Source organism: Pelodiscus sinensis, chromosome 15 (genome assembly GCF_052426305.1).
Source record: "Pelodiscus sinensis isolate ZL-2025 chromosome 15, ASM5242630v1, whole genome shotgun sequence".
NCBI lineage: Eukaryota > Metazoa > Chordata > Testudines > Trionychidae > Pelodiscus > Pelodiscus sinensis.
The window spans coordinates 19,254,228-19,274,071 of record NC_143066.1 but is presented as its reverse complement, the minus strand read 5'-3'; the positions used below and the strand labels follow the sequence as shown (position 1 = coordinate 19,274,071).

At 37.7% G+C, this 19,844-nt stretch overlaps 1 protein-coding gene across 5 annotated transcripts in view; it reads left to right on the top strand.

Annotated features, from left to right (window-relative positions):
- The window catches only part of SNX29 (sorting nexin 29), a 472,527-nt gene that overhangs the window by 429,361 nt on the left and 23,322 nt on the right, over positions 1-19,844 (top strand). Inside the window, exon 21 of one of the 5 annotated variants that reach the window (XM_075899353.2) lies at positions 19,396-19,439. The exons of the other annotated variants lie outside the window; for them this stretch is intronic. Coding sequence (XP_075755468.2) covers positions 19,396-19,417 — 22 coding nt within the window. The 3' untranslated portion in view covers positions 19,418-19,439. The remainder of the gene's footprint in view (positions 1-19,395; positions 19,440-19,844) is intronic. 5 annotated transcript variants of the gene reach the window in all.

Genomic DNA, 19,844 nt, shown 5'->3' with positions numbered 1-19,844 from the left:
GTAAACCTTACTAGCCCAGACATAAAATATCATTGTCACCTTTTCAATGGTGATGATAATGGAATAAACTAATGATATTTCCTGCTTGTGGGGAAAATAATTACTAGTTTGAGTGAATGGGCAAGGGTATAGCAAAATTCAAAATTCGGGATTTTGAAAGCATCACTTTAGTTATTTAGTTAATTAGCTAGTTAATTCATTAGTTAATTGGAGAATTTTCTATTTTAGGATTTGTGGAACAAACATTGGCCAAATAACAGAATAATTTTGACATTGTTTAAGAATAGTTATTTCTTTAACCTAAAATGTAATTGGCATCAATTCCCAACTGTACCTTATTTCAGATAAAATGTCAATTTTAGTTTGGAAACAAGAAAGACTAAACTATCTTTGTAGGGCATCTGCCATTTAGAGTAAAAAAAGTTGCAATTATGATCTACTTTTTCAAACATGGCTAAGAAAAATATTTTAGAAAGCTAAAATAGTAGTAAGATGAACTGAAAAAAATTAAGTTTTTAAAACATTGAATGTTAATCTATAAAATAATTAGAAGCATTTTCCCCATGTTTTTATTTCATGAATTTTTAATCCGTGCTGATGACAGGGGCAAATGTATAGTGAAACTCACCGTGGCCTGGCACACTCCGCCACCCTCCTCCCCCATGACAGTCCAGCACTGGGTCCAGCAAACCCCCTGTCATCATGCAGGAGGCAGCCCTTGGGGTGGGGGGGGGGGGGGAGTCCCTCTGCAGAGAGGGCTGTGGAGGAACATTTGACAAGTTCATCTATCCTGACAATTGAAAGTGCCTCTTTACAAAATATTATGATGACTTAATTGACAATTTTGTGAAGAAAAAATGTAGAAAGAAAGCTAGCTGATTTTTTTTTTCAAATTGAATAAGTTTCTTCAGAGGAAGTAAACTTTTATTTTTCCATTCATGCGTCATCTGTGTATTTTATTTGTACACATTTTTCTTGTTGACTTGATACAAATGCAAGCTTTCATCTAGACCAAAAGTTCTCAAACTATGCTCTGAGAACTCCATTCATGTGGACTGAGGAAAGGTTATTATGGGTTTTTTTTATAAAGCGTTTTTATCCAAAGCACTTTATAATAGTTAGCTAATGATACGAACAATATTTGGAAAGCACATTAAGTGGTCCACTGAAACCCTCAGCAATTTTCAATTGATCTGCGAAAAAAAAGTTAGACTTCAAATACAATCAGGGTACCTCACTTTATTTTCATTTACCTCTTATTACTTATAATATAGGATGAGGATGAAGAAAAAAGAATGAAAAATGGAAGAGTCAGGAAGAGTGAGTGTACTTTTTCTTAGCTGAGTCCCAGGGAGGCCCCAAAAATGAAACTGAGCACAGGACCCCACTAAACTCTAAATCATACATTAGTATCACTTTCCACCATTTGGGATTTCATTTTCTGTTTTAATATTTAAAATATGTAAAATGTTTGGATAATTCCTTCCTAAAGTTTAAAATCTCAGTATTTTGGGTTGCCCAAATGACCAGTCTAGGGAATTGATTATTCCCCTTTATTCAGCACTGGTGAGGCCGCATTTGGAGTAAAAAAAGTATGTGGACACATTGGGGAAAGTCCAGCAAAGGACAACAAAAATGACAAGGGGGAATATGATTTATGAGGAGAGACTACGCGATTTGGGTTTATTTAATCTACAGAAGAGAAGAGGAGGGGGGGAGGGCGTTGATGGCAGCCTTTAACTACCTGAAGGGGAGTTCCAAAAAAGATGGAGAGAAGCTGTTCTCAGTGGTAAAGATGACAGAATGAGGAGCAATGGTCTCAAGTTGCAGTGGGGGAAGTTTAGTTCACTGGGAGGTTAGTGAAGCACTGGAATGGGATACCTAGGAGGTGGTAGAATCTCCATCCCTAGAGGTTTTTAAGTCCCACCTTGAAAAAGCCCTGGCTGGGATGATTTAGTTGGGACTGATCCTGCTTTTAGCAGGGGGTTGGACTCGATGACCTCTTGAGGCCTCTTCCAACCCTATGATTTTATGATTCTATAATTCAAAGCTCCATACCTTCAGGGGCTAGAATGTAGCGGCAGAATCCGTCCTTTTAAAAGAAGAATGTGAACAAATAGGTGAGGAAGGCTTAGTCTACAGTATTATCTCCCTCCTCCCTCCCCAGTCAATCTAAGATATGCAACTTCAGCTATGCAAATAGCATAGCTGAAGTCAACATACTTAGACCTACTTATTGCAGTGTCTTCCATGCAGTATGATAGGTGGCTGGTGCTCTCCAGTCAACTTCACCTACTCTTCTCTTCCTTCTGGAGTAGCAGAGTTGATGGGAGAGTGCTTGGAGGTCAATTTATCTCACATATAAGCAGATACAATAAATCAATCGCTGGAGTATCTATCCCTCATGTAGTGAAGACAAGCCCAAAGCCTGAACAGGGAGAAAGGAAGAAAAGGATTTTGCCATCTAGCAAGGAAAAATGGAAAACTAACAAGTACGTTATATAATTCCTTTAATACCCCTCTCACAGGCTTGGTCTACAGATGGGATGCAAATCAAGCACTTCAAAAGTACATATGAGCCCGGGATTTAAATATCCCATGATTCATTTGCATACTCACGTTCGGTCACTGTGCCAATCACATGCCCTTTTGAAAGTGAAAGTACAGTGTAGTTGCGGCTCTGCCGACAGCGGGGAGCTTTTTCGACAGTTTCTGTACTCCTCAAAAAATGTTATTTTGAGTCTTGATGTAGCCTAGGAAATTAAGTTGATATAATTACATCACTCTGGAGTGTAAAAAAATTACACCCCTGAGTAAAGTAGTTAAATCAACCTAACCCTCTGGTGTTGACACTACTAAGTGAATGGGATAATTCTTCCATCAACCTGGAAGAATCTTTCAGGGAAGTGGATTATCTAGACTGATGGAATAACTCCTCCAGTCGCTGAAAATCTTCACTGAAGTTCCACAGAGGTGCCCCTGCATTGCTGTGACATTTTAAGTAGACATGCCATCGGAGAGATTGTCTTAACTGCACCCTTTAGGTTTTTTATTAATGTAAAATGAATGTATTAAAATACACAGAATTCATAAGAGAAAGGAAAGGAGGAGTTTTGACCCCAACGCTATAAGAACCATACTCGGAAAACCTTTGAAAATGCCAAACAAACCCTTCCCCATTTCAAAAAAAAAGGGGGAGCACTTAAACAACATCCAGAGGATGCTTTCTATTTGAGCATTGAATTTTCTTCCCCAGCTGTCCAATTTCTGTCTTAAAGAAACCCCTGGTAACTACAGACAAAATGTTCTATCCCATCCATAGTGGTTGATCATTAGTACAGGTGCTATTTTGATAGTATAGGACAAACATAGTCAACAAGTTGCCTAAGGTAGAGAGGTAAGCTATACAAGTATACCTGTTGGAGCAGATCCTCAGCTGTATAAATCAGCACAGCTGCATTGACACTAACGTTGCTACTGCACTTGACATTGGTTTTGATCTGACCTGAAGTGCAGCATTCTTTAGTTGTAAACCTTTTCCTGAGGAAAGCTATCTAGCATTGCAAAGATGATATCTTAAGCTGAGCTATGATGGTGAGGAATTGACAGCTCTTTGGTGATGTAATTGGTATGGTGTCAGGAGTGATCGCTTGATGCTACATGTATTCATGTTTCTCTGTTTCTACAAAAGCAGAATCCAGCAATACTACATACATTTCATTCACAATATTGATTTATGGTCCCTCTGATTTGTTTCCATCTGTAATTTCTGTGAGCCAGAGGCAGTAGCTCTCAGGCTATGTAGGGACTTAACAATCTGATCAGTGTTTCAAACCATGTATGTTGGTTCCTGTAGGATGGAGGAAATATGGGTTGATCCTTATCAGTGAAACCTAGGTTGTACAAAGGAGTTTTGGTATTCTTTGACTACTGTGGTTGCAGTATCTTTCTCTTGTCTCAAATTGCCCATGAAAATGGTTGTTTTGATGTAAAAAAATTGGATGCTTGTGAGTGATTTTTGGGGGATTAGTGCAGGGGTGGGCAAGATACCTCTTGCAGGCCAGATCTGGCCTGCTAAGCCACCAGATCCTTCCCGCAGATCCCCCTGCCCGGATCCTCAGGCGCACAGCAGCTGCTATCTTAAGTACAGGGCTGCTCCATGTGCCTCTCTGCTCTGGAGGGAGCAGGGAGGCTTCATGTGATTTCCTTGCCCCCAGGTCACAACTCCCTCCCAGACCCTGAACCTCTCCTGCACCTCTCTCCCAGTCCAGAGTCTTCTCCTGCACCCAGAACTCCTCCCTGACCGTGCATCCCATTCCGTTGCCTCAGGTCACAACCCCCTCCTTTACCCAGACTCCATCTCAGACCCCACACCGTCTCCTGCACCCCAGTCCCTTACCTCATGTGCCATTCTGTACCCAATCTTCGTCCTAGACCCCGCATCCCCTCCACAGAAAAGTACGGCCCTTAATCACTTTCCAAAATCTTGGAGTGGCCCCCCACCAAAAATGATTGCCCACCCTTAGATTAGTGTGTAGCATTTACTCAGCCAAAAACAGGACAATTGGAATATAGTGTTTTTGAAAAGCTGTCATGTTCTGAGCTGCTCATGAACAGGGAGGAAGGAAGGTAATTTAGGGATTCTTTTCCCCAAAGTATTGAATGGGCTACATATTGACCTCGGTGGAGCTCCTCTGAACTTCTACTGTCTCAGCTGAACCAGAATGTGGCAAAATAAATGTTATTCTATTTAACTTAGCACCTTTTTAAAATAAAGTGTTGCATTGAAACCACATCATAGCAGAGAAACTTGCAACTTTTAAATGACTTTTCACAATAAAATTACTGAATAATCTATAAGGAAGAGCTAGCAGGTCCAGCTGTAGGCACCCATAATATTTATGGGGGTAGGACTCCTCTAGTCATGTCTGGCTCCCTATGGACTAGTTTAATCATTTAGCAAACACTGTAATAGCATTTGGCTGGAAGTCTGTCGGGTCCTTAAAAAGAAATGGTGATTTATACTTCCAATGAAATGTTTTTTCTGCAGGACAGCGAAGATCATTTGATTCTTATGTGAAGAAGTTTTCACTTCTTTGTTAACTTAGGGTACGACTAGACTGCAGGGGGTTTTCGGAATACTGGAGGTATCCCGGAAAAGCTCTGCCACGTCCAGGGAACGCGTTTGCTCTTCTGGTTTTTTTGGGGGTTTTTTTTGCGGAAGAGCAAACGTGCTCTTTCTAAAGCCCCTGTATTCCTCGTTCCACAAGGAAGAAGGGGGCTTCTGAAAGAGGGGTTTTTTTCTGACATTTGGCCCAGTCTAGACAGGCTAAATGTTGGAAAAGCCTCTTCCGACAAAAGAATAAGAAAAGGTACGCAAAATGCACTCTGCATTTTGCATACCTTTTTCTGATAAAAACTTGTAGTATAGCCGTAACTTTAAAGATTTTAATAATATAGCTGGGATTTTTCCTTACGTCTCCTCAAAGTCTGCCCAATATAAAAACAAAATGTATACTCCCCCTCTCTGAAATAAAGCAGACAGAAATCCAGATAATTATTGTAATTCCATTTTGGATTAAAATCTTTATGTTGTACTTTAGAAAACTCTCAGTAGAACATATTTTAATATCCAAGGATAGCCTGTATTTGATTCTGATTTTAGTCACGCTGATTTGCATCAAGGGATAACTCTATTGATCTGAATGGAGTTATGCCAACTTTAATACTTGAGAGTAGAAATCAAGGTCTGTGTATTTTATTCTGTAAAATGTAAAAAAGCAAATATGTTCTTCTGCAGTTGTTGATTAAAAACAATGATACAAAATAACATATTTTCTTATAACAAATCAATACTCTGATTAATCTTTGAAAGAAGAAAAAAATTGCAATAGTAAATTAAGACCATGAATGCATAAAAGATCTAAAGGGACATGACTCTCCTATACTAGTAGAATCTATAATCCTATCCTAAATAGCCCAGGAGTATTCCCTCCGCGTAAGGAGAATCCTGTGGTAACTTAGGGGTTCTGTAGCAGCTTCTTTGCTAGTCCTCTCTTGGCACATGGGTTTTAGGGACGTGGTTAGGGCATCTCTATATTCTGACACTTCTCAATCAGAATGATCCCTGAGGGTCTTGAGTAGTAACCATAAGAAGTCTTCTCATATTTGTGTCAGGGAAAGCATCTGCCAGCCCCATGATCAGGGACTGCAAAAGTAATTTAAAGCACCTTTTTCATTACTCCACAGCCGTGCACTGAGCACACATCATCTGATTGGAGACTCTGAGCGACCGTTGCTAGTTTTCTAGTTCTATTGTGATTCAGCATCCGAAATAATTATAATGACTGTTATTGTTTTATCAATCACTTAAAGGAAATCATTGACATAATGAATATCTTAATTTCTCTCGGTCCTAAACTGCCCATATTTTGATGATGGATGGAGTACAGAGTTTCTATTTTTATTGTCAATTTCTTTGTTAGCCTCTGTAAGTAAAATCTTAAAAACTTAACATTTGAAAATTAACTTGCAATATTGAATTTGAAAATGAAATTGGGATAGAAAATTGTTAGTTAATTTAGAATCTGAATTCAGTTTAAAAACCATAAATCCTCTGTTTATCTGAATGGAATGGGGGAGATGAGTTTATTTTTTTATATTTTCTAATCTGTATTTGCCAAATGCCCATAAGAGTTTCTGCAGTGGTTTATGTATGCATGTGATATATACACACATACTGCAGATTTTACTTGTCATGGTTTATGTATGTTTCCATTTGTTTTTCAAAATACTAAATGTGATTGTACATTGTGTATTAAATGCTGGCTAAATCAACAGTTTCTCCTAACAAAAATCCATCCTACACTTATTCTGTCATTAAACATACATAATTTATAACAAAACCAATATTCCTTGAGGCCATTTATACCAAATTTGAATCTGGAGCAGATTTTTACATCCTAGTTATAAAATGTGAAACATTGGAAATGCTAATACAATTAAATATGCAACACTTCAAAGCACCCTTCCCTGTTCTTGATTGCATGAAAGAACTTGACTTTGGAAAAGGGTGTCAAGTAATCTGTTTAACATTGTTTGCTTTTCAAAAAATTGGCACCCTTTGTGAAAGCTGCCAGCATTTCTCTGAAAAAGTGGCATCATTTCCAAAATGAATACAAACCCTAGTGATTTTTACAGAGGCTGGCAACTGGAAAGCTTCTTCTGCCCTAAACATACATGAGTGATTTTTTGTTTCTGGAAAGTAGTGAGATTTGAAACAACACAAAGCCTATTTTTTAGTCTTTAGTTTCTAGTAGCCCTTTTAAACATCTTAAAAACTGACAACATGAAAGAATTATGGTTATTCTATATAATCCAAGAAAACATCACTACTGTATGGAGTTTGGGAAATGATTCTTAGGGGTTTTGGATTTACGTTTAAACTGATAAAACACAATGCCCAAAAATAAAAGAATGTGTGTTTGAAAAGCGAGAAACTGTGAGTTCCTTACATTAGTGGGCAGTTATTCACATGAGTAGTTCCACTGGCTGCAAAGAGACTATTAAAATAACACATTATCAGTGACCAGGAATCCATAATCTGAATTAAATTAAATACTAAAAATACCTGAAACTATTTCTGTGGTGCTAATTAATGTTTTGGAGGCATAGGACCAAAATTTGTCTCAGACTCACAGGGAACTCTATTCTAGACCTAAAGCTGGTTCAAGACTGTGCAGAATGTAGCATTCTGGCCTTTCTAGAGACAGATGAGGTCCATCAGGCTGCAGAGTCTTAGCTTTCATTTAAAACCAGTTTTTAGTCCATGTGGCTGTGAAGAACACCTGCCAAATGTGAGCTGAGTGCAAATAGCTTCATGAACTAAATGAGTAAGTGAGAATCGATTTCATTGAGGGATAGGCTGATGAATAAGTAGAAAAAAAAGAAGGTCTTGAATAGTAAGACCTTGAATTGATTTAGATGAGGAATTAGGGGAGGAATTGACTCTGATGGGAGGATAGATTTGATTAGAAAAGAAGGTTAGAGTTTAATCTTGAAGAAGATAAGTTGGGGGCAGAGAAGAGAGATGGGGCGTGAGAATGTTTGGAAAGATCAGAGTAATGTCAACAGAACTCAGCAGTTTTGTTGACGGCTGTAAACCTCATTCTATGAGGAATAACGCCTTTTGTCGACAGAGTTCTGTTGACAGAAGGCGTTATTCCATCTACACTGTCCTTTGCATCTACACTGTCATGTCAGCAAAGCGGCTTGCTTTGTTGACAGAACTGGATGTAGTCTAGACGCTCTTTGTCAACAATATCTGTCGACAAAACTTCTGTCGACAAAAGCCTGTTGTCTAGACGTACCCTCAGTTAGCTCTGTCAAAGGACAATGACGGTGTTTATCAGTTACCAACCAGTTTTCACAGAGCACAGTACATTTATTTATGACAGAAGCAGAAGTGCTGATTTGTAATATGCGGGGGGTGCTCAACCCCACCCCATTCCACCTGTTCCCTTAAACCTTCACCCAGTTTTCTCCACCCTGTTCCACCCCCTACTGTGAGTACACTGGCCCTCCCTCCCAGAATTGCATGCTGCTGATCAACTGATCTCTGGCTGGTGGGAGGTGGTGAATCGTGGGGCTGCCAGTGGGTGGCAGGTGCTGGGTGAGAGGTGAAGGAGAAGGCTTATGGTCGATGCTGAGCAACCATGGATTCAGTGTCTATGGACAAAAGTATCACAGAGAAAACATATCCTAAAACAATAAACTGTCTATGTCAGTGATACTCAGACCTCAGTGGCTGAGGAGCCAAATTAGTGATCAGTATTGCCCACAAGAGCCATGATAGGGTGAATTCATTGTTTTATTTTCTCTAGGACTATATATTCATATTTAAACAGTTTTCTCTAGGACTATATATTCATATTTAAACAGTTTGAAGGGAAATATTTAGTTGTATATATATAATTATTGACTACAATTGGCTAATAATATAGTAAAAGCATTGGTTAACTTAGATTAGTTGTTAACTAACAAATATAACAATTAATTATACTTATATTTTATGTATATATTGTAGTTATATCCCAATTTTTCTATGTATTATATATATATATATATATATATATATATAAATATATATATATATAAAATACATAATTTTGGTTAATAACTTAGATTAGTTGATAGTAAAACACTGTGTGATTTAATTAGTATGTGCTGCAAGGAGCCACAAGAGAACATTAAAGAACCATACATGGCTCAGGAGCTTTAATCTGAGTGTCACTGGTCTACACGCATACTAAGCTTTCCAAATGTAATCCATCTTTGAATCCATCTGTTGGTTTCAAATTCCTCCCAGCACAGTTTGCTCTCTTGATTACAGTGTCATGTCAATTCAAGGGTCAAAATGAGAGTTTCTGACTTAGTTCCATTTATAACAAAAGCCCGTTCTTTGTCAGCTGTGCCACATGGGCATGATCTGAACTAGTATAGGCAAAAGCAATTCCCTCCAGTGGCTGATACTCCTCTGAAATTGTTTCCTGGCCTGGTATTTGCAGTTATTACCCCATTGTTTTAGTTCCCGGTGGAAACCTGGTAACCCACCCCGATGATTCTAGAATAAAATTCGTACTTCACAAAGGCACATATAATAATATGCCCATAGCATCCAGTACATCTCTAGTACATCTCAGTGTAATAGTCTTTTGACATGTTTATGCTTCTCAGGTCTCACATCTGTCACAAAACTTAAAAGGTGAATTCCTAGGAAAATTAGAGGTAGTTCTGAATCACTAAGCATACTCTGGGTGAGTTTTTGTTATGTTTGTGGCATTGGCAGTCTGTGACTTTTGCTTAATATGTAAAGCTTGATTGACAAATTTATAAGAACGTTTTAGGTTAAATACAGGAATAAAAAGCTTTCCAAGATGTAATTGTGTAAGTGTTTCTCTCTTTTTCAGTGTCTCCCGTATTTAATGTGTGTATGGCCAGTCACTCCTGCCCTTCTTCTGAGAGTCTCTAAGATCACCTCCATGTAGAAATTTGCAGTAAGGCCAATTTACATAATTCAGCAGGGATAAGTTTTTAAATATTCTAGCAATAATCCCAATTTTTTCTTTTAAAAAATGAGTCACAATGTCCTTAGAAATAAGTAGTTAGGGGTGGGGTGGGAAAGTCAAGAAAGACCTGAGAGCTAAGCATACTTTTAAAATAACATACAAAAATGTTGCTGAAAAATAAGTTTAGAAAATACTAAAAGAGGGGTAAATGTTGGTTGACTATCTAGCACTGTATTTAACTGTATTCCTTTCATGGAATAAAAAGTGTTACATCTTGACGTTGCATCAACTTGATGACTTGTTGAAACAACACAGTGCTATAACATAATGATGCAACAATTATTATGCATTACCTGCATATTGTAGTGTGATCATTTTGTGACTGATTACAAATGATGAAGTTATTAAAGACTGACTATTGCTGCACAATGTATTTGATTTAGAAGACATAGTGAAAGGTCATCTAAATAGCTTATTTAGAAAAAAAAAACCTCTGTGTGTCTAATGCATTTAAGAAATATCATAAATCTATGAACTGCCAATCAGTTATAAAACTGATATTGAGTACATTTCTGGATAACTGCTTGTCATACAAATCAGTGGCTCTCAGGGACAGTTTTAATTTGTGCTCTCAGTTTCTCTCTTCATTTTTCACATACGGTAGAGTCCTTATCATCCGACCTAAATGGGACCGACACATGGTCAGTTTACCGAATATGTCGGATGATACAGATTCTACTGTAGAGAGCAACGGAACAATTGATGCCGCTTCTGCCAGGGGCGAAGCATCCCCGGCAGAGCAGCATCAGCTGTTCCGTTGCTCTCTAGAAGAAGCTGTTGCTGCTCCTGCCTGGAAGCATCCAGGCAGCAGCTGCTCCAAGAGAGCAATGGAACAGCTGATGCCGCTCCTGCAGGGGAACGTCCCCGGCAGGAGCGGCATCAGCTGTTCCGTTGCTGTCTAGGAGAAGCTGCTGCCACTCCTGCCGGGGCCGCTTTGTCCCTGGCAAGAGCGGCAGCAGCTGCTCCTAGAGAGCGACGGGGCAGCAAGTGGGGCCGTTCTCCCGGCCCGTGCTGTATCCGACAAAGTCCCCGGGAGCTGAAGGGTCAGATAAAGCGGAGTGTCAGATTACCGAATGTCAGTTAATCCAGACTCCACTGTACTGAGATTTTCATCAAATTCCAGAAGGGAGAAAAGGGACTACCAGAGTATACAAATGGCATTATATTCAGATAACATGGGTGGAAATAGGTTGAATGTTACTAAATGGAGACCAAAACCAGGTTCCTGCTTATAACAAATAATGAGCCAATTATGTCTGTTAATTACTTACTTGTACCTTTGTATTTAGTGATTTCACAATTTTAAGGTTCATTTAAAAACTGTTGGACAGTTCTTCATCACATAAAGTCAATGAACCTATGCCTGTTTACAACGGCAGCTCTGTCTGTATTTTATGCACTGGTAGAAAATAAACCTTAACTATTTGTTGATATCAGAATATAGGAATGGGTATATTCAATATGAGCTACATTTTTTCTCAGTTTCTTGCTGTTTATTGTAAATAGTTCTTCTCCCTTCTTGCTAGTTAACCTCCATTAGGAAACCTTTTACCCAGGCAAGCAACTTGCTTTTACAAAATTCCAGTTACTGCCATTAGATAACCAAGAAAAAATGTGCTATGAGAACCATAAAGTCAGCTCTGTAAGAACCTTAAAATACAGATAGGACTTAAATGACATTCACAGGATGAAAAATTTGTCAGAAAACTTTAGTTATTCTTTTTACTTAATAATTTTAATTTTCTCATTGACGATTAAAACTAGTTGATTCAGCTCTTTCACCATATAAACTCATTTGCTCTTTTTGCATTTCCTTGGTGATTTTTTTAAAAGCTGATTCATCCAACTTCATAATTAAAACTTAGTGTTGTTTTTTGTGACACTGCTAACAAGAACATGATGCTATGTTTGAAAAATAAGGTTAAATATTGATATGGAGTATGTTACTTAAGATATTACACGAGTGAATATTTTTCAGTTTGCCTTATTTTTGTAAATATATGCTTTTTGATTAATAGTTAAAATTAACATCTCTTTGTTAGTTCGTTACACAAATGGTCTTTAATATGGATTGCAATTGCCTATGATTGTTCAACTGTTATTTTTTTCTGCTGATTACCATATTCTTCTACTAAATCTTAAAAATGTGACCAGTAAAAACTGAAAAATTGAGTTAAAACAAGTTATCATTAATGAAGGAGACCTCCTGTAATGTAGTTAAATTTTAAGAGGTGTTTTTTCCTTTCCTTTGACATAGAAGTACAGCTTTCTCCCTCTTTGACCCCAAACTCTTCAAGAACTACTAGACACCTTCTGACATCCAAAATAATTCTCCTAAGGTCCACAAATATCTTTCTCTACCCTGATGAGTAATTTTGCCTCTCATTAAAGAACTGAGTTGTCAGATCTTAGCTTTTGGTGAGCAAGATCTAAGAAGAAACTTTAACCTCTTGCATTGGCATTCATTTCATTCTACATACTATGTAGTCCAGTTGCTGGAATTATACCTATTTACTTTCAGCCTTGTGTTCTCATTCACATTCTGTTTTACTCAGTATCTCATTGCTTAAGGATTGAAAATATCTTCCAGTGAAGATTTGAGACACTCAAGAGTCTTCTAGTAAAATCGGAAGTCCAGATTTAACTTTTCTGATATTTCTTCAGTATTTCTTTTAAAAAAAAAAAAAATTTTTTTGAGTGGGGTATAGAAGAGTTGTAAGCCTTCTTCATCCATCATAGAGAAGCAAAAATGACAAACTCAATTTTATTCCATTATTACAGGTCACCTTTTGTGTGGATCAAAAATAATAACATTGACCCTGATCAATTTAGAAGGAAAAAGAAGTAGCAGCAATTCACACACTTTGAAACTGGTATTATGGACACCTTTTAATACATTTCTTTACCTGATCAAGCCAAAGAATTGCTGGTCAGGAAAAAAATAAGTTAGGGCACGTCTACACAGTAGGGCTAAAGCTGAATAAGCTACGTGACTTGAGGTACGTAGATTGTGTAACTTAAGTCGAAATAACTTATTTCAGCTTTTGGCACTATACACACAGCAGGAAGTCCAAGGAAGAGCACTCTTCCTCCAACTTCCCATACTCCTTGTAAAATGAGAGTTACACAAGTCGGAGTAAGAAGTCCTCTAGCTTGACATTATTTTGACATTATGTCAAAATAACTGCTTGTGGTATGAATGCAGACTATGTTATTTATTCCAAAATAACACTACTGTGTAGACGTACCCTTAGTCTAGCAAGTCTGTTCCCTTTTGCATTAACTGGAGCACTGTTGCACTTGTGTCATGATTGCATTTTTCAGTCTCTCACATCTCCACATGAGAGGGATCTATATGATAAATTATCCACATACCTTTAAAAATTAGCTTGCATGCTCATACTGTGTGCTGTGTCTGAGAAAGAATATCCAGCTGACATATCAGACAAATTGAAATAAAAAATTTAAGTTGTAAAAATCAGATGTCAGGTTTTTTCTGGATATATATTTTTCTTTAATGACAATGGAATAATTTGATGATATTTTAAAAACTATGAATGGAGCTTTTCTTGTTTACCACTTCTGCTGTATCTTAATAGAATCCCACAAGACCTCCCTTTCCTGAATCTGTGTCAGCTCTCTGTAATGAAATTCTGCTTTTCAAAGAGTTACCTCACCAAATTACCACAAATTGTTTGTAATATTTTTCTACAACTGATGTTGACCTAGCCAGTCTATAATTCCTTGCTATTTATCTCTTCCTAAAGAGCATTTTAAGAAGATGGCATTCTTTGATGAGCACAATAGGGTACTAGTATATATAGCTAAGGACTGCATGCTACCAGCTAGCTTCAGGGAGTGTTTCAGAGAGCCTGTAGAAAGGAACCATCTGCAAATCTGTTCTTTGAGTAGCTGCAAACATATAGTCCACTTAAGTGTGTGCATGACCTGTGTGCCAGAGTTTCAGACTATTTTTTTGCTTAGCAGTACCCATAAAAGGGAGGCAAGCCCTCACATCTTATGCCTATTCCTCCTCCCCTGGCAGGAAGCACAGCTCCAACTCTCCCCTCAGTTCCTTCTCACTGCTGTGGATGAAGTTGGAGCTCTGTGTGCTGTAGGAAAACAGTCTTACATTTAGTCTGACTTTGTATAAAGTTAGTTAGTGGTCATTAGATAGTGTTAGTTGTTAGATAGCATCCCCAGTGATGCCCTCACTCAGGTTTAAACATTGTCATTCATGTGGAAAGATAACATCCCCTCCCAGTGTGGTGCTTCATATCTCAGCAAGGCACAGCTTAGAAGAATATGGTGTTCAATCTGTAAATTGTTCAAGAAGTAGGCTCAGGTGGTGTGGAATGTTCACGGCAAGCATCACCTGCTGGAACAGGTCATTTGGCCTAGTCTGGTACCAAGGCTCTCCTCGGACTGAAGATTGCTTTTGGGCTTGGAGAGTGCTGCTGGCTCTCCTTGTGGAATGGTGAGTTACATGAATGAAAAGGAAGAACACATTCCAGGTTAGTCTGCCTAGAGGCAATTAACCTGTGGCAATTCTGTATTAAAAAAAAGACATCACTCTGGGTAGCAATCTATTTGCTGTTCCAGATCCGTGCCTAGTTGCAGATCATTGCATCAACTGAAGGGGGAGTCTGAATTTCCCCAATTTCCCATGTTCTCTTGTGTATGACTCTGGATGCCTCATAGGAGCCAGAATTCCAAGGAAGATGGATTGAGATATGCATACTGGGTCTGCACTGAATGCTTCCTTGCTGGTAAGGAGGAAAAAAACCTCAGGTCATATCTCCTTTTAGGACAAGAGAATAAAACAGTGCTTCCTCCTCCAAAGCAAGGGAAGAATAATCAGTTGTACATATACAAAATGGAAAATGACTGCCTAGGAAGGAGTATTCTGGAAAGGGAACTGAAAGGGCCATAGTAAATCATAAGTTAAATATGAGTCAACAGTATAACACTGCTGTTAAAAAAACCCTCATTATTCTGGGATGTATTTGCAGGAGTGTTGTAAGCCAGACACAAAAATTATTTTTTCGATCTATTCATGCTGATTAGGTCTCAACTGGAGTATTGTGTTTGATGATGGGCACCACATTTCAAGAAAGACATGGACAAATTAGAGAGATGCTAGAGAAAAGCAACAAAAATTATTAAGAGTCTAGAAAACGTCACCTATGAGACAAGATTTTAAAAAGTGCATTTATTTAGTCTGGTGAAGAGAAAACTGATAACAGTTTTCAAGCACATGAAAGGTTGCTATAAAGAGGAGGGCAAAATTGTTCTCATAAACCTCTGACAGGACAAGAAGCAATGAGTTTAAATTGCAAGAAGGGTGGTTTAGATTGGACATTAGGGAAAAACTTCCTAATTGTCATAGTCATTTAACACTGGAATAAATTGTCTAGGGCGATCGCAGAATCTCTATATTTTGAGATTATTAAAAGCAGGTTAGACAAACAGCTGTCAGGGATGGTCTAGATATTACTACATGCCCTCTTAATGATTTGGTTGTAATATTTTAACTGGATCAAAGAGGAACTCTGTGAACATCAGGGGGACCAGCAAGGAGATAGCACAATAATCCGTAATTAATTCTGAATTTCCTTGTAATGCTAATCCCACAAAATGAACTAATTATTATTTTAAAGTTAGGTTACATCTGATAATTCATGACTGAGAGGGAGCCATGAAGGGCAGACTGAAGAATTGTATATTACATGGGGAAACATGGTCCAGATTTTAAAATATAATATAAAAAAATCCCATTTTCTGTTGCTTTATTTCTCTTCCAGTGCATCTGAAACATAAATCAGTGGATGCCCATTTGAATCTATTGATTTTTCAGATGCCCTGTCCTGGTGCATTATGGTGTAAAAAATACAAAGCTGAGTGGTTCTGCCATCCGAACGACATACAGGATGAGTCATCCAAAGACAGGAAACATAAGCCTAAATTGACACATGCATATTCACTATTACGTAGTGCTAGAGATTAACCTTTATTTAGCAACCCTATGTCACACATGTTGATGTGTGGGACACCCTTGGGGAGAGAGGTCACTACCCACAGCTGAGAAGATGACTAGATTACTGTAACTGTGATCTTCTGAAATAGTTTAAATATTAAGTCTTTGGGGTTTACTGTTTTAAGACTCGGCAGGCTATGGAAGGAGTTCTGGTGTATTGTCAGGGAAGATTGGTTTTTAAGTTTTTCTAAGGAGCTCTTATTGTAAAAAAGATTCATTAGTATTTGATTCTTTCCAGAGATACTGCTCCCTTTTTAGTATATTTTTATGTTTAAATTCCATCTGGTTTTAGTTACTGAGATTATTTGGGTTTTACTTTTAACTTGCAGCAAGATGACATAAAATTTTGTTACTGATTATTGTGGCCACCTCCTGGATGTTCTCCATGATATCTACCTACTTAGTTGATTCAGCTAAAATGCTATTACCAAAACTACTTAATGGTCAGGCAATGTCATACCCTTCTTTGATTTATTCTACTATCTTTCCCTTACTTGCTTTCAATACACTGCACAACTTCATCCTTACTTGAGATATTCCTTGTCCCCTTCACTTCTTTAATACCATCCCAGATACCCCTTTGTTTGCATATTCATCTCATCTTCATGTCCTCTATTTATTTATTTAATGTATTTCCAAATCCAGTATGTCATGCCTCAATTCTCTCCTCAATTAAATTCCTTCTTAAACGTCTACTATTTTAATAAGGCTCACACACAAAAAGCAATAAAAAAGCTTAAAAAACTCCAAAAAGCCTATAATACTTAATCCAAGTTGAGGCCTTTCTGTGTTCAAAAGTTCTTTAATCTAGAGAACATCTTGATATCCACAGTATCGAGCATATTGTCAGCACTTAAGTTATCAGTAATAAAAGATAATAGGAAGAGCTTTTGCTGTGAAAGTCCATGTATTTATTTATTTACTGTATTTGATAGATCTACCAGAGGAAAGTCATAGTCTTATAGGACTATATTTTAGAAGTGAATTTCCCTTTTATTATTTTTACTATCATATTTAGTATTGTTAGCTTACCACTCATTAAAGTCCTACTCTTTCTGTAATAAAGGGTTTCTTTGACTTTGTTCTATATTGTTGCTTATGTTAATATCAATCCTCCCAAGGTTACTTTCAGAAAAGCAGCTCAGACTTCTTTATTTGATGGAATAATTAAAAAAGGACATGTTGGTTGATCAAAACAAGTTTTCTTATCACAACTTTTATCATGCCACTCACTCTTATGGTAGTAATCAAAAGGCTTTCATTATTAAAAATAAGCTCATTAAATTTGTGTGCCATAGTGTGTTTTTAATTGTTTTATCAGCAATTTATTTGTGAAACCCGGAGCAAAGCAGCTTAGAAGCTTATTTGCTAAGGGGAATATGTGAACAAAGATGAAAAAATGTGAGCTCCATTGCTTAGGGATCCATCATCATTTTGTTCCAAATCCAGCGAGCTGGGCTTAGCGCAAGAGTGTTTCAGGGAGAATAGGGGAGAAGAATCCTCCCAGTCAGATAAGAGAGCAGCTGAGCAGCTGCTCCTTGGACTTCACTCCACTCTTAGGGTGGAGTAACTTCACATTGCCTGAGCCCCTGATCCAATGAGGCTGGATTTACAGAGTGAGAGATCTATCAGCTCTACTACATGTCCCCTTCATCTACAACTTCGTCTCTTTCAACCCCACAGCTCTGGTGTAGCAGAGATAGTCTATAAGAAGCTGGGCTTGGTAGTGAACAAGATGATCTTGTGGAAGACATGGCAAGCTAAAGCAGTAACAAGATTAAAAGATTGTACTGAGCTAATTCCATCAAATGGTGATGCTTTCCTATCCATTAGTAGGTCCTCTGACAGACTTAATGAGTCATAGTAGCACAGGAGGAAAGTTGGTGGTTTCAGCAGTGGGAGACTTAACTTTTCAAGTATTCTTGATATGATAGAGACTAGGGGAGATAAGCAGAGATGACAGATATTTCCATTTCTCACTACTGAAGGTTGAGTGGTTTTAGGTTGCTTGATTTTATAAAAATGTGGAGTTGTGTGACTTACACTTTTTATAGGGACGAGGTTGTTAGCTGTATGTATAATAGTGTCTGAGAACCTGCTTTCTGTAAATAGTTTACATGCTACATTTTTACTATTTCATCCTGTTCTGTCTGTTGTTACTTCTAATGCCAAGAATATCGATTATGAGTTGTTTAAAAGTTAATTTGGTAATTAAAGCTGTCTACACTCAATCTGACAATCTTTGAATGCAAACAACTTGAGAACATGAAGGAGGAAGTTCTGGCTAGTCTCTATAATCCAGTGTTGTATCCATGAGTGGAAATTGCTACTTGTCAAACAAATGAACATTACTCCTCTCATTTTTGCATGTAAGATGTATTGTGAATCCTGATACACAAAAGCTTTCTCCATTCTAATTACTTCAATATTTTCAATATGTAGTAATATCATCCTAAGAGTGTATGCAGTGATTTTCTCTACTGTACTGGAAAGATAATTACAACAGCACATTTTCACTACCAGATGACAGAATGATGCAATTTAGCTGGTCATATATAGAAAGTAAATTTAGAATTTGAGTTCACAATATGACACACAGTTACCAGAACTGTAGAAAAATAGGGCTGAAAGGGAATTGAAGAGTAATCATATGTGCGATGGTACCAAGTAAACCTAGATCATCCTTGACAGGTGTTTATCCAACCTGTTCTTGAAAACTTCCAGTGCTGGGAATTCTACAACTTCCCTTAGAAGCCTATTTCCCAGAATGTAATCACCTTTAAAATTAGAAAGTTTTTCCTGATTTCTAACCATAAGCCCATTACAACTTGTCCTCCCTTCAGTGGACATGGAAAGCCATTAGTCACATTCCTCTTTATAACAGCATATAAGGTATTTGAACATTATTATAAGGTTCTCAACCTTCTTTTCTCAGAACTAATTTGTTGAGGTTCTTTTGAATTCTAATCCTCTCCCCAAAGTCCTTGCAAGTACTCCTACCTTTTTGTTATCTGATTATTATGTAAACATACTTACCTCTCCGTTATCCAAGTTATTAATGAAAATACTGACTGATACCAGACACAGAACTGACTTCTATTGGGACACTACTACAGATGCCTTCCCAATCGGAGAAGGAACCATTGATAACTGCTCTGTGAGTACAGTTTTTAACTAGTTTTGCACCCACATCATTTCATCCAGAGCTCATTTCCCTTGTTTGTCTTCCAGAATATCTGGTGAGACTGCGTAAAAAGCCTTACAGAAATCAAGAGGTACCGTGAGTACTGCTAAGATATATCTTGTCTACTCCTACTCAGTAACTCTGACGAAGCAAAGTAGGTTGATCCAGCATGATTTGTTCTTGACAAATCCATGATGGCTAATCCTTGTAATCACATTATCCTAGAGCTAAGCTGCTTGTAAATTGATTGTTTGATCATTTGTTCTATTATTTCTTTCCAGGTATTGAAATTAGGTAGGTGGTCTATATGTCCCTCGTTCTTCTTTGTTCCCCGTTTATAAAGATACATATGTTTGTCCTTGAATTCTCAAAGATCATTACTAATGGTTCCGAGATTGTTTCAGCTAGTTCCTCATCCTGGGATGAATTTCATAAGGCCCTGCCTACTTGAATTCAAATTTATCTAAATATTCTTTAACATGCTCTTTCCATATTA